Source organism: Malaclemys terrapin, chromosome 4 (genome assembly GCF_027887155.1).
Source record: "Malaclemys terrapin pileata isolate rMalTer1 chromosome 4, rMalTer1.hap1, whole genome shotgun sequence".
Classification (NCBI taxonomy): domain Eukaryota; kingdom Metazoa; phylum Chordata; order Testudines; family Emydidae; genus Malaclemys; species Malaclemys terrapin.
The window spans coordinates 104,818,110-104,833,866 of NC_071508.1; the positions used below are offsets into that span (position 1 = coordinate 104,818,110).

Here is a 15,757-nt window from a genome sequence, read left to right on the forward strand (position 1 = left end):
GTTCCTTCATAGAACTCTGAGCACAGCTGTGTACTTGGTGTGGTTCACAAACACAAACTCCCCCAACAACTGTCCCTTTTGTGCACCTGGTGCACATCTGCACAGAACGTGTCAGGTTGCAGCCCTTCTTCCAGCACCTCCAGAACCTCCTACTGAAGTTCTGGCTACACTTCTTCCCGCACCTCCTGATTCACTCACACACCATCTGTGGCCTCAGAAAGTTGCGAGACTTCCTTGTCAACCTGCTCCTGGTGCTGGCTAAGACAGCCATCCAGCACAGCAGGAGAAGGAAAGTGGAGAACAGGGCAGGGAGGAGAATGTTCTACAACTGTTCTACAAGGGTGGGTCCTTTTCCGTCCTGGTCCGATCATGCCTCTGGGGAGAGTGTGTCTACTGACTCCTTAGATGACTTTGAGGAGCAGTGGGTGTTTGCTGGAATTCTCAGCCCAAACAGTTATAGTTTGGCAAAATTATAAGCACTTGAAAACAGTCTTAGAATGGGGAGTGTTAAGCAAATTTCATAGGCTGTATTATTGATCGTTGTGTCCTTACACTTCTAATTCTTGCTTTTTTTCCTGTGGGAATTAAATTTCGCAAACTATGATCTTAGGTAGGCAAGTGTCACTACCCCACTTTATAGAGGGGAGAAGGGGTGTGTGTGTGCAAAGGTTACGTTGCCCCTGTTTTAAAAGACCATCTTCATCTGCCCAATGTTTTGGACAGCTGCTTTCAAAAAGCTTGGCTTAAGTGTCTCTTGTCCAGGGCCGCACACGTAGCCCTTAATCACCGCCTGAGGTGGGATTAGAACCGGAGTCTCACCCTCTGCCAGTTCCTTGGACTAGCCATTTAGCCAAGAGGGAATAAATCAGCCTTGTCAGCCCGCGCCCGTACGGATACGCGCACTGGGAGTGCGGGAAGGCGCGCTTCCGCCCAGCTTCCCAGGGAATTCGCGGGAGCAGAAGAGGTTCTTCCCGCGCACGCGCAGCCGGCCGGGCCTCGGGAGCGCGGAGTCGCGCGGCGGCAGGGAAGCTGCTGAGGTAAAGTTAGGGGGAGAGAGAGACTCCGTCAGCGAAGCGAGAGCCGGGGAGGCTCAGCGGCCGCCATTACTGAGCCGAGAGCGTCGGGGAGGCGGGACGGGGCCGCGGCGGCCACGAGCGCTGAGGGCCGGCGAGTCTAGGAAGCCCGGCGGGGAGGAGAAGCCGCTGGCGAGGAGAGACCGTCCCGGGAATGCTACTACCCCCGCCGCCGCGGAGGAGCCGGATCCCGACCGCGCGAGGTAGGGGAAAGAATCCGTTCCCCTGGGATCCCACCCGGCTCCCCACCCGGGCGGCCGGGGCCGGCCAGCCGGCCGGCGGAGAAAGGGGAGCTGCTGCCGTCGTTGGGTGTAACCAGTTCGGAGGGCTGGGAGTGCTGCCCGCCGGGAGCGGCGGAACCGGGGAGCCGGCTGCCCCAGCACCGCCCGGCACCTACGCGCGGGGGAGGGCGGGAGAGGAGTGCGCTGCCTGGTCCCAGACAGGTGAAGGGCAAGGCCTGAGCAATGGGAGGGTCTGAGCTTGCCGTACGAGGCTGCCAGCTGGTCACGGTTGTGGGGGGAGCTATCCTAGTCCTCTCGCCTTCCTTCCTTCCTCCTAATTCTTCCTTTCTCTTCTCTTCCCTTCCCTTCTCTAATGGATTTCAACTGTTCTCAGTTCTCCCACCCTAGTCCCCTTCCCCTACGCCTCAAAAATTCCTTGAAATTAAATCTCAGCAAACTTCGCTCCCTTAATGATCTGTGTGCGTTTCTATTTTTCCACCAGGTGGGTTTTTGAAATAGGGGATCCAGGATGAGATGTTGCAATTTACAGCATTTAATATCTCTTCAACCGGTGTAACCTTTAGACTTTCTCCACCCAAGGAAAGCCCCAGAGATACATATAGAAATAACAATATGGTGTTGCAGATGCATGATATAGGGAGGACACTGGATCTGTTTAAAAATTTAAGATCAGTAACAGAGAAAATGGGAAGCCACCCCCCTTTTTTGCCCCCTCTGTATATGAGGCTTTTGGTATCCTCAGTGCTAAGGATTTGCCTAATAAGTGGGAGTCAAACATTTTAAATCTAAAACAAAATAGTGTAGAGGTGTGTGTATGTGTATCCTTAAGTTGAGATTCACACAGATGATTAATTTTTTTTGCTTAGGTAGTAGAGATTGGCAGAATTTTTTTAAAAAGTGTGCACTGCAGAATAAAACTGAAATGGATCACTGCATTTGCTGATCAATCGCACGTCCATTTTAACTGTGTGTCTTTGGAAGGCTTTCACTACTATTGAAATGAATTACAGCACTGATACTGGTATACCCATTTCATATATGAATGAGGAGTTTAATAGGTGGTATTTTTCTATTGTGTTGATGTCACTGTGTCCTACCTTATAAGGTTCTGTGGTATGAAAACTGTTTTCAGCTGTGACAACAGTTACTGTAATCCCAGAATTACGCTTTTAAAAAAAAAAGAATTAACAGTGCATATTTAAAACTGGCAGGTTTATAAGTGAGCATCCAGGTACATTTTTGACATGGGGGCTTATATTTTTTCCCTGTGACTATTGTTTTTGTTTATGGTAATATGCTACAACTTAAATATACTAATTTTACTATAATGTAGTAAATGTGCAGTTAATACAATGGTGATATTTTTAGAGGCCATATAGTACATCATACAGTGTCAGAACACTACTTTAAGAGTTTGTTACATTATCACTAGCTTGTTGCTTTTAATCTGGAAAAATAACATTCTAAACACTGAATATACAAATTACTAAAACATATCTTTTATAAGCTTGATTGGAATGTAAATAGGTTTAATGGTGCAATTGTGAACAACTCAATAAAATGAAAGACTTACAGCCAAGTTTCTTCTTTTGGTGGTGTTAGGCTTTATTTTTGCTAAGGTGCGGCATGGGTAACATAATCCAATTAAATATTTTATGCTCAGAGCAAATTGTCTTAAAATCCTATTGTTAGCACAGGTATAAACAAACAGAGTTTGTTTTTTGAGGTTAAAGCTAAAAAGTTTTCTTTGTCCGGTAGGTCTTTATTTTCACAGAAATTTTCTCTATGAAGTTTACATAACCATATTAGTGTATTCAAGTTTTCGGAGCATCTTTATTAATAATGCTACTAAAAATAATTCCATTCCATTTAATAAAGGTATTAAAGGATGCCGGCAATCTTATCAGACCCCCAAGTGTACTTCCTTAACTAAAAGTAAATCGAGGTAAAACTAAAGGTAAATATAGTGGCACTCCTGGAGGATGCCTTACATATAGTTTTAAAACATTTATTTGGGATGAGACTTTGGGATATTTTTAAAATTTTCTATAAAGCAGCCTCCAGAGTTGATTCTATATGTGAATTTACCTTTATTGAAGGAATAAAAGTTTTGTCTAAGTGGATGTCTGGAGTGAATGAGTAATTTGTGACTTCAAAATTTAGTCACCATGCATAGAGATGTTCTACTGTAAATGGGCAGTTACTAGAGAAAACATTGAGTAAATCCCAGATAATTTGATACCCCTACTGCAGTGAGCAATTATTTTAGCACTGGAAGATATTTGCAAAATGTTTTCAAAGGTAAAACTTGGCCTAAAGTATCAGAGTATCTCTTTCTTTATAATAGTTAATAATATTTGCTACTTGGAGTGTGCTTTTTATGCATTGATCTCTAAACACTTTGTAAAATGAAAATAATGCTTACTCACATTTGTAGAGAGGGAAACTGAGACAAAGATGTTTGATTTGCCCAAGGTCACACAAGTCAGTGGCAGAACTAGAAATAGAACCCAGATCTCCTGACTTCTAGTACTGTGGCCTAGGCCATATATCACAATTCCTCCTTAAAAGGGACATTTGATTTACATGACACAACACATATGGGTTGCTGAGTTCTGCTCCACTATTTTCTCTATCCTTTTAGTGATTGGATTTATTCTCTTTTCTTCCACATGCCAGACAGGTTTTAGTTTAGTTTCACAGTTTCTTCCTCTAATTTATGACTTTTTTTTTTCTTCCCCTCTCCCCCCCTTCATCACTTCCTTTATCCCATTATCTTGCAGGTTCTGTCTTGAATTCCCCATAATTCCTCTTGGTAATCTTCCTTCCAGCAACACTTTTGTGGTCTTTGAGTAACTATAATGTTATCTGTAAATGGAGAGCCTGATCCTGCAGTCTTTGCACTGAGAAACTTTTGTTGAACAGCATGAATATCTTTAGTGGGAGTTGCTCCTGCACAATGACTACAAGATCAGGCCTAGTCTGATTTTGTGTTACAGTTTTACTTTTTGCTTCTGTTTAAATAATGGTATTGTATCTAAATTTAACAGTTGTCTTTCAGATATTTGAAAATCCTCTGTAGAAGACCAATAGCCTAATTTAGAGAAAAAAAGTTCAGACTTGAATAATGATGGTAATTTGAACCATTACTGTTTGCCAACATGTGTGTCTTCATAAAACAGTTGTTTGAGATTTCAAGAAAACACATGTTGTGGGAGGTTCCTGATTGTAACCTCTACTTGTAGTTAACTTTTTATCTGAATACAGTAATGTAATAGTCATAAAAATTCTTCCTAGGATTTTTAGAGAGAAATTTCAAAATAGCAAATGGTAAACTTAGTTGGTGAGCACCATGTGAAATTACCAATAGTCAAAATATAGTTACTCTTGGAATTGGAATACAAGATCCCATCCTGAGAGCTCTGTGGGGTGTTTTGTTTTTAAAAGTGGAAATAATTTTTAGATTATGTTAAATCATAAAAGAGAATTGGGGATTTTCAAACTGAATGTAATATTAGTCAGTCAGAGATAAAATGGAAAATCTAGTGGGTTGAGAAAGGGACTGAGAACTTGGAACACTTGCTTTTAACCCGAGTTTTGCCATTGTATTTTTTTTTTTGGTTCCACTTTGGGCAAAGCACTTAATTTTTCTGGCCGTCCCAGTTTGTAAAATGAGGATAGCAGTTTCTTTATAGCTTTGGAATGAGGATTAATTGCTCTTTAAAAATGTAATGTGATATATTTAGAATTCATATAATAAAGAAAAACAAACAAAAATTTGGATCACCCAGTCTCCTCCTCCATCTATTTTGCATTACTACTTACTGTACCATTTAAACTAATGTCTTCTCTGATCTTGAAATACCTGCAGTGTTAGTGCTCAAGCCCTCTCTTGGTACAGGTCTGTTGCATCTTACACGCATTTAACATGAGCGATTTCAGCTTTACGCGGTCGGCAAAAACAAAACAAACAAAAAAAAAGAGAAAAAGAACAATTTTAATACTGACCCGTAGTGTGGCTGATTCCGCCCGCCATTACACTCAATGTAATTTTGACTATACGCGATTTTCGCTTTACGCGCTGACTGTGGAACGTAACCCCAGCGTAAGATGCGACAGGCCTGTAGATTGTTCCCATATTTATTCTTATTAGTTATTCCTGTGTTGCACTTATTTCCTGACATATAGCCTGAATAATTTCTTCCTTGCTTTAGTGTTTGTGAGTTTTTAACCCTTTAAAATAATTTTTGAAAGTTATTTACACATTTTCAATCACTTTTTATAAATAATTCAGTTTGGTTATAGTCACTCTTACTAAAATTATTAATGCTTATGAAAGGTGTCCAGTTGACAGTCTTGGATACTTAAGAGTAAAATATGTTCAGAGGCAGTGCAAGCATTCCTAAACTGCTTTGTTTAATGTGCATGAGTATTGATTTGAAGTGAGGTGCGTCCACTCTTGTCCACTAGGCGATGGACTGAGACTACCAACTCACTTTACAAAGGCCCTCACAAGTAACATCTAAGGGTAACTCTTGGTAACTAACATCCTGGAACATCTTGAGATGTCTGAAAGTAATGAAATGAATACTGGTGGTTCAATGGCTCTGGTGTATGCATCATCAATATAGTTCATACCCAGCCTTGAACACTAAAACCTAGTGAATGTTTCCCGGTACTCAAGGTTTAATTGTACATCTTCCTCCGCCCCCAAAATAAAATCAAATCAGTCTAATATTTAATTAAGAACTGAACCACCACCAGAGACAGGAAAAAATGAACCTTTGTTCATGTGCTTTTTCAAAGGGCAGCACCGTAAAAGTCTAATTCCCTTTCCTCTCTTACTACTTTATTGCAGCATCCCTTGGTATAAACTCAATTTTTGGGGAGGGCTAAAATCAAAAAACGTATATCCAAAAGCTGAGGATTTGTCATTTTGAGCCATAGCGATGCTTTTATTTTTCTGCTCCAATTGTTGTAACCCACTGTAACTTCCTAATTACAAACCTATCCAGTAGCTTGTAAAGTTATGTATAACTGTATTTTAAAAATATATTTCTTGTAAGTATTTTTAAGATACATATATGCAGAAACAAATGTAATTCACCTATGTTATATTTTAATATTAAGGAGTCAGACTTACAAAAATAAATTCATCCTAGTGATTTTGGTTGTATCAGTTTTTGGATGTCCAAAATGAGGCGCCATTAAGGGGCCTGATGTTCAGAAAAGACTGAGCACATCCACCATCTAAAAATCAGGACTCGATGTCAAGTTGGGTTCTCAAAATCACAAGTGATTTAGAAAATCTTGGCCTAAGTTTCTATCTCAGCTGTATGTGATGGTGGTGAGGATTTTTGCACAACAGCATAAGTTAAGGATGGAGTTCTGACTTGGATTTTGCCTCTGAAATTACATGTATTTGTAGATTTAAACTAAAGTAAATCTTTCTGATGAACAAAATAAAATGTTTTGTTCCTTAGCCCAATGCTGGTTTTCTTATGCCTTTATAATTTTGAAAGTATTAATGGATCATGTGTTCATTTTCAGATCCCTCAAGGAAGGACTCATTGAAGGAGATAGTTTAAATGTGTGACATCACTGCAGGGAAATCCCTGCAAGTTAACCATCTTCTTGCTTGGTACCTTGCTTCTATCAGGGTAAGTTTAAGTTTTCGATCTTCATAATGTTCTAAAAAATTAATAGAAGTGAATGGATACTGATCGCTACATATTATGTTTTTTTATAACAACAACATTCTGAAATTTAAAAACCCGTCCAGACAAAGTCCTATGGCAAGACATAAGCAATTCAAAGCAACTCTTTTTGCAATGATGTCTTGCATTTTTTCAATATGCTTTAATTCAGAAAGCCCTTCTTTTAGGGACCCAAACATAGAAATTGTGTGATCCTTTAGTAACCCCAAAATCTTGGAAGGTAGGGGATTTTAGAAATGAAACAAAACAAAGCTCTGAACTCACAGCAATCAAAAACACTAGGGAAAGTGTCTAGAAATTAATCTTTTAATTGTATCTTTAATGATACTTCAGTGTAATTATTTTATGTTGAATAGAATAAGACTTTAAAGCTCATGTCTTATCATGAATTTCTAGAAAATGCACATTTGTAAGTTTACAAAACTTTGTAAACATGGAACATTTAGAGGTAGGGTTATACAGGTGTACTTAGAAGAAAGTCTTGCTTCCCTTTAGGGAACAATATAGTAGTAATGTTAAATGCCTACTCATAGCTTATTTCTTTAACAGGTTTATTACTTTCTCGTGTATTTATTTAAAAGGCATTTCATTGTCTATTTGTGTGTGATTTTCTAGTTCGATATCTGTATATCTACCTATATATAGCTATCTCTATATATGAATGAGATGGAAAGAGAACTGCTGGGTCATGTAGTTCATGTTCCTGCTAATGCCAACCCTCCTTTCAATTTTTTCCTTTGTCCGTCTTGTTAATGCTCCAACTGATGCAACATCTACCACTTTCCATGAAAGATCTTCATCAGTCTAATACACCTGTCAGGAACTTTTCACTGCTACTCAGCAAAACTGTTTTTCTTTCTTTAATTTCATTCTGTTATTCCTAGTTGAAATTGCTCTTAATTCCTCTTGTTCTTAAGTGTTTAGTCTTTTAGAATAACTTCCTTACTGTCTTCTCAGTTGTACAACTTGAAAGTTGATACTGATTTCTGAACCCAGATTTCTTTCCTTCTCCTCTCCTCTGCTTTTAAGAATTGGTGTGCAGTTTATATATTAAAGGGGATACATCAAATGAAAGATCAGTTATGTCTGAAAACATTTATATGCTAGAGTTATGAGTAACTCCAAGTTGGTTATAACCAAAAGCATAGAAGATTTTTTTTTCCTGTTATGTTTGTTTACCTCTCATTTGACAGTATTCTGTCTGCAGCTGGTATCAGTCTTTGGTATTGCCATTCATTTTGTCCTGTTTATGCCATCTTACAGCCACAAAGAAAATAAAACTTTTAAAAATCAAAAAGGAGAATGTGAAAGTAAAACCTTAAATTTGTAGTCATAGTACCTGAAATTACTGTTTACTATTTTTTTTCAACTAACTGGATTTCAAATTGATGGTGTATTTTGAAATAAATCAGTGAATCGGACCTTCTTGGCCAAGACTTTACATTCCAACTTTAAGTTCACAGCAAATTTTTACTGGACTGTGATGAACAGAAAATAGTTTATAATGAAAATGTTGACTCACCGTCTAATTGTCATCTTGTGAATGATGCCACTATAATGTGTTTTACTTTAAAAAACAAACAAATAAACCTAGTATTATCTATAGTAATATAAACAATGTTCCCAAAGGATTTATTTTTGCTAAAATGGTTTTGCTGAGAGAGCCATTTTGTTTTAGCCCTGCATTCTCCGGGTTGTAAGAGCAGGGATAAAAACCTAGGAAGAAGGAACTTGCAATATCTTACATTTGTTTTATTCTCTTTGAACATGTTTCTGACTGAGACTGTTGGCAAATAATATCAAGCATAATAAAATGCATAATAGTAGTTTTGCCTCTTGTGACCAAAAAACTCATTGTGATGTAGAAATCAAGCTGAGTTTAAATTCCTTGTTTTTAATGAAATGTATTTGGTTTTAAAATTACCCATTTTAGTAATAGCAGTATAGCTGAGATAACGTAGGTGAAAGCTGTTAAATTTTAAGTGAGTATCATGACAACGGATGGTACATGTAAGCATTTTGCTTCTGATCAATTTGAAGCTCAGTTTTAGTTCTTTCTAATGTAGATGTCAAATGAAAAGCCGTGTTTAAGTGTTACATTTGTTTTACAAGATAATTTCTTGAATATTTGACATCAGTTTAGTCTATTTACAATACATTCTTGTTTACCTTATCTTAATTTAGGATTTCAAATGCAGATACATTTTAATATTTGCCTATCCGTTTTAAAAGTCTTGACCTAAACTTTGACAGGTTTTGGAAATATATTATGCCAACCTTTTTAAAAAACAAACAAACAAACCTAAGAGCTTGTCTGTATGAGACAGTGTGTGGTAAGCCACGGTGCAAATCTACAGCACATTAGTGTGCAGTGTATTAACATCCTGTGTAAACAAGCCCTAAAGAAGCTTTCTGGGAATCACATCATTCATATCCACTGTTGTCTATGGATTTCTTGGGATAATAAAAATGAAGACTAAATTTATAATTTGTCTGGTTACAAAATTGAGATACAAAATTGGAATTTCAGTCTATATAACCCACCTAAATTTTTTTCTTTGCGTTTTGGTTGCTTATAGATGCACAATTGGATGTTTATTTTATGAGTCATTACATCTGTACAAATGTATGGTTGGTACTCTAATCTAGCAGTAGTCCTACCAAGTCTTCAGTGTCATCTGATACTTCTTGTTTTCCCAGAAGTCTGTCAAAACAGATCATAACTAGAATAGACTACCTATCAAAATGTACACCCCTCTTCCCCCTCTCCCCATAATTTCATAGTTTCTAAATTAAATAGATGATCTGTTAAGAAAGCTAAAAGTTAGAGGTAGTCTTTGTGCCATATTATTGTTTCAGGGACACCATTGTGAACCTGGAGTAATTCCATTATATTTGGTGTTTGTTTAAAAAAAAATTTTTTTTTTGTTTACGACAAATTCTAAAACTTTATTTTTCTTGGAAGCAATGTGAGTGGTACCAATTAAAAAATTTGCGATTGTGTGTATTTCAGTATTAAGGTTATTTTGTAATTGCCCATTCTGGATGTTAACATTTTGTTTTCTTCTATGCTTTGTTAGTGACTTGTTTTGCTTAAATGGGTTGCTGTCAACTATGAAATCTAGCCCAAAAAAAAAAAAAAAAGCAAATATTAGTTTTTGGGTTGTGTGTATGCTCCTGAGTTACTCTACCAAGTTTTTGTTTTTATACTCTGTTTTTAAGCATTTCTTTACTGAAATAAGTATTCATGGAATATCATGCAGATTCCTGCTATGTTTAGTAGGACTTGGATTTTACAAACATAAGACCCAAACCCATCCGTGTAACTTTATTCATATGAATAGTCCCATTAACTTCAGTTGAACTACTCACATGATTAGAGAGATGCATAAGTGTGTACAGCATTAGTTCCATAGATAATATATTTTGTATTGTTTTTATCTAGGTGAGAATTCAGTGTTCTTTTTTTTAGTTGCCTTGTGGTATGTGTGAGACCAAAACAGACAAGGGAAACAATGGAACACTGATTATGTGTAAAGTGCTCCCAAATGTACAAAGCCAACAACCTGGAAAAAAAACAACAGAATTTATTTTTCTCTCACCTTTTAGAGTAGTTTAAAGTGTTAATTTAACAACACAGTAGTTGAAATTTTTTCAGACACAAGTTTAAGTTTTGGTGCTTTAAATAATATAAAAGGGGAGAAGTCTGAACTACAAATGTTTTAATTTAAAGTATTTATAAAATTTCCTCCTAACTTGAAAAGGGCATTTGTAATATGATATTTATAAGTTAAAATGGAAATAGATTCACTTTTGCTTATTGATTTTGTATCTGAAATATTAAATGAAATCATAGTCAACCTTTTAAAAAATGACTTTTTTCTCTTATAGGACGATGATTCACCTAATCCTGAATATGTAAGCTCTCATGGTGATGGAGGAAACAAGAAAAACTGAAAATTAATCCTGGAGACGAGGATATACAATTTTAATTTGAAGAGTTTTCTTCAGAATGAAAACCACATTCAGTTATCTTGATGAGTGCAGAAGGACGAGAAGAAAGTTATGATGGCTAAAAACAAAGAGCCTCGTCCCCCATCCTATGCTGTTAGTGTGGTTGGACTATCTGGAACTGAAAAAGACAAAGGTAATTGTGGAGTTGGAAAGTCATGTTTGTGCAATAGGTTTGTGCGTTCGAAAGCAGATGAATATTATCCTGAGCATACCTCTGTGCTTAGCACAATTGACTTTGGAGGACGAGTTGTTAATAATGATCATTTTTTGTACTGGGGTGACGTAACACAAAGCAGTGAGGACGGAATAGAATGCAAAATTCATGTAATTGAACAGACTGAGTTCATTGATGATCAGACTTTCTTGCCTCATCGGAGTACGAATTTACAACCATATATAAAACGGGCAGCTGCCTCCAAATTGCAGTCAGCAGAAAAATTAATGTACATTTGCACAGATCAGCTAGGCTTGGAGCAAGACTTTGAGCAAAAACAAATGCCTGAAGGGAAACTGAACATAGATGGCTTTTTATTATGCATTGATGTTAGCCAAGGATGCAATAGAAAATTCGATGATCAACTTAAATTTGTGAATAATCTCTATATCCAGCTCTCAAAATCTAAAAAACCTATAATAATAGCAGCAACTAAATGTGATGAATGTGTGGATCATTATCTACGAGAGGTGCAGGCATTTGCTTCAAATAAAAAGAACCTTGTGGTAGTGGAAACATCAGCAAGATTCAATATCAACGTTGAGACATGTTTTACTGCACTGGTACAAATGATGGATAAAACTCGTGGCAAACCTAAAATAATTCCATATTTGGATGCCTATAAGACACAGAGACAACTTGTTGTTACTGCAACAGATAAATTTGAAAAACTTGTGCAAACTGTGAGAGACTATCATGCAACTTGGAAAATTGTTAGTAATAAACTGAAAAATCATCCTGATTATGAGGAGTACATACATTTGGAAGGAACAAAAAAGGCCAAAAATACATTTTCAAAACACATAGAGCAGCTTAAACAGGAACATATAAGAAAAAGAAGAGAAGAATATATTAATACACTACCAAGAGCTTTTAACACATTGCTGTCAAACCTTGATGAGATTGAACACCTGAACTGGTCAGAAGCCCTGAAGTTAATGGAGAAAAGACCAGACTTCCAACTTTGTTTTATTGTGTTAGAAAAAACACCGTGGGATGAAACTGACCATATAGACAAAGTGAATGATAGGAGGATACCATTTGACCTTCTCAGTACATTAGAAGCTGAAAAAGTCTATCAAAACCATGTACAGCATCTTAAATCTGAGAAGAGGAGGGTTGAAATGAAGGAGAAGTTCAAAAAAACTCTTGAGAAAATACAGTTCATTTCACCTGGGCAGCCATGGGAAGAAGTTATGTGCTTTGTAATGGAGGATGAAGCATTCAAATATATCACTGATGCGGACAGCAAAGAAGTATATAGTAGGCATCAGAGGGAAATAGTTGAAAAAGCCAAAGAGGAGTTTCAGGAAATGCTTTTTGAACATTCGGAACTGTTCTATGACCTAGATCTTAATGCAACACCCAGCTCAGATAAAATGAGTGAAATTCATGCAGTTCTGAGTGAAGAGCCTAGATACAAAGCTTTACAGAAACTTGCACCTGATAGAGAATCTCTTCTTCTTAAACACATAGGATTTGTTTATCATCCCACTAAAGAAACTTGTCTCAGTGGCCAAAATTGCATGGACATTAAAGTAGAACAGTTACTTGCCAATAGTCTTTTGCAGCTTGACCATGGTCGCTTAAATTTGTACCATGATAGAGCCAATATTGATAAAGTTAATCTTTTCATTTTGGGTAAAGATGGTCTTGCGCAAGAGTTGGCAAATGAGATTCGGACACAATCCACTGATGATGAATATGCCTTAGATGGAAAAATATATGAACTAGATCTTAGGCCAGTTGATGCAAAGTCACCTTACCTTTTAAGTCAGTTATGGACCTCTGCCTTTAAACCACATGGATTTTTCTGTGTGTTTAACTCTATTGAATCCCTCAATTTTATTGGAGAATGCATTGGAAAAATAAGGGCTGAAGCATCTCAGATAAGGAGAGACAAGTATATGGCTAGTCTTCCATTTACATTAATATTGGCTAATCAGAGAGACAGCATTAGCAAAAACCTACCTATTCTGAGACACCAAGGTCAGCAATTAGCCAATAAGTTGCAGTGTCCTTTTGTAGATGTGCCTGCTGGTACATATCCACGTAAATTTAATGAAGCTCAAATAAAGCAAGCTCTAAGGGGAGTGCTAGAAGCAGTTAAACACAATTTGGATGTTGTAAGCCCAGTTCCCACCATTAAAGATCTGTCAGAAGCTGACTTGCGAATTGTGATGTGTGCCATGTGTGGGGATCCATTTAGTGTGGATCTTATTCTTTCACCCTTCCTTGACTCTCACTCCTGTAGTGCTGCTCAGGCTGGCCAGAATAACTCATTAATGCTTGATAAAATTATAGGTGAAAAAAGGAGGCGAATACAGATAACAATATTATCATACCATTCTTCAATTGGTGTAAGGAAAGATGAACTAGTTCATGGGTATATACTAGTTTATTCTGCTAAAAGGAAGGCATCCATGGGAATGCTTCGGGCCTTTCTTTCAGAAGTACAGGACACTATTCCTGTCCAGTTGGTGGCTGTAACTGATAGCCAGGCAGATTTTTTTGAGAATGAAGCTATCAAGGAATTAATGACTGAAGGAGAACATATAGCAACAGAGATTACTGCTAAATTTACAGCTTTATATTCTTTATCTCAGTATCATCGTCAGACTGAGGTTTTCACATTGTTCTTCAGTGATGTATTAGAGAAGAAAAACATGATTGAAAATTCCTATATGTCTGATAGCACCAGAGAATCAACACATACAAGTGAAGATGTTTTCCTGCAGTCTCCCAGAGGAAATTCTCTTGCATATAATTACTACCCAGATTCAGAAGATGATACGGAAGCACCGCCTCCCTACAGCCCAATTGGAGATGATGTGCAGTTGCTCCCGACACCTAGCGATCGTTCAAAAAATCGATTAGACATGGAAGGAAATGAGTATCCTGTTCATAGCACACCACTCAACTGTCATGACCATGAGCGCAACCACAAAGTACCTCCTCCTATAAAACCCAAGCCGCTTGTACCTAAGGGAAATGTGAAAAAACTGGATCCAAACCTTCTAAAAACAATTGAGGCTGGCATTGGTAAAAACCCAAGGAAACAATCCTCTCGAGTGCCTTTGGCACCACCAGAAGATTCAGACCAATCCGATAATTATGCAGAACCTATTGACACTATTTTTAAACACAGAGGTTTCACTGATGAGATCTATGCAGTTCCAGATGATAGTCAGAATCGTATTATTAAAATTCGAAACTCATTTGTTATAAATGCCCCAGGAGATGAAGAAAATGGATTTTCTGATAGAATATCAAAGAGTCATGGGGAAAGAAGGCCATCAAAATACAAATATAAATCCAAGACACTATTTAGCAAAGCAAAATCTTACTACAGGAGAACACATTCAGATGCAAGTGATGATGAGCCTTTTACCACATCGAAAACAAAAAGAAAAGGAAGACATCGTGGAAGTGAAGAAGATCCACTTCTGTCTCCAGTTGAAACCTGGAAAGGTGGCATTGATAACCCCGCTATCACTTCAGATCAAGAGTTAGATGACAAAAAAATGAAGAAGAAAACCCACAAAGTAAAAGAAGATAAGAAGGTAAGTTAGTTCAATCCATTTTGTTAAATGGTGTATAGATGAGTTCTGTTAAGCTAAGACTCCCTTTTTATTTTTTAATTTTTTAAACTGTTCTTTGGCTGTCCTAACTTACAAAGCATTAACATTAATTTCTGTGATTAGAAAGTGGCACTTTATTTATGAATAGATCTGCTCTTTGTGTATATTCAGACTTGTATTTGTTTTCTTTTGTGCAAGTTTTTACATATTTTAATCTTGTTAGCACTGCACAGCCAGTTTAATATGAGGGAATGAGCTGGGTTTTTTTCCCTTATGAATCAGTTGTTTACAAAGTTCTAGACAGGTTCACCTTCACAAACACATGGAAAATTAAAATCCGCATTTTATAAATGGACTACTGTATATACTCATTCATAAGCTGAATTTTTTTAGTAAAAAAGGGAAGCACCAGAGAAGGGGGTCGGCTTATGAACGGGTATAGAGAGGGAGAGCTGGGACACAGCCTCTCCCCCCAACAGAGGGAGCAAGGAGAGGCAGCACAGCCAGAAGGGAAGAGGCGGGGCCAGAGTCTCTCCGCTTCTGGCCACGCTGTTCTCCCACAGCTTCCAAAGCAGTTGCAGCCCTGCCGCTCGGCCCTGCCCTCCAGAGCAGGCTGCGGCCATGCCACCGGAGCATGCTGCAACCGTTCCACCTGGCCCAGTCTGCTGGAACATGCTGTGGCCGCGCCTCCTAGTCTGGCCCGCCGGAGCAGGCTGCGGCCGCTTTGCCCAGCCTGCTGGAGTAGCTCCAGCCAGGTCAGAGACATCCTTCCCAGGCCCTCCCCAGATAAGGTGGGAAGGGATGGGATGGGATGGGGAGAGTGTGGGGGTTCCGGGCTAGGGGTGGGGTCATGTGGGGGGTGGTCACGGGTTACACCCCTGACTCCCAGCTTCTCAAACTCCCTCCCCCCCCCCGC

General features: G+C 38.2%; 1 protein-coding gene across 4 annotated transcripts in view; it reads left to right on the forward strand.

Moving 5' to 3' along the window:
- Positions 1-946: 946 nt before the first annotated feature.
- Positions 947-15,757, forward strand: part of ARHGAP5 (Rho GTPase activating protein 5) — an 86,040-nt gene continuing 71,229 nt past the window's right edge. For 2 of the 4 annotated variants that reach the window (XM_054025923.1, XM_054025925.1), the window contains exons 1-3: positions 952-1,276; positions 6,866-6,975; positions 10,924-14,823. In XM_054025923.1, coding sequence (XP_053881898.1) covers positions 11,098-14,823 — 3,726 coding nt within the window. In that variant the 5' untranslated portion in view covers positions 952-1,276; positions 6,866-6,975; positions 10,924-11,097. Of the gene's footprint in view, positions 1,277-6,865; positions 6,976-10,923; positions 14,824-15,757 lie in introns of all 4 variants that reach the window. The other 2 variants (XM_054025926.1, XM_054025924.1) reach the window with 2 other exon arrangements.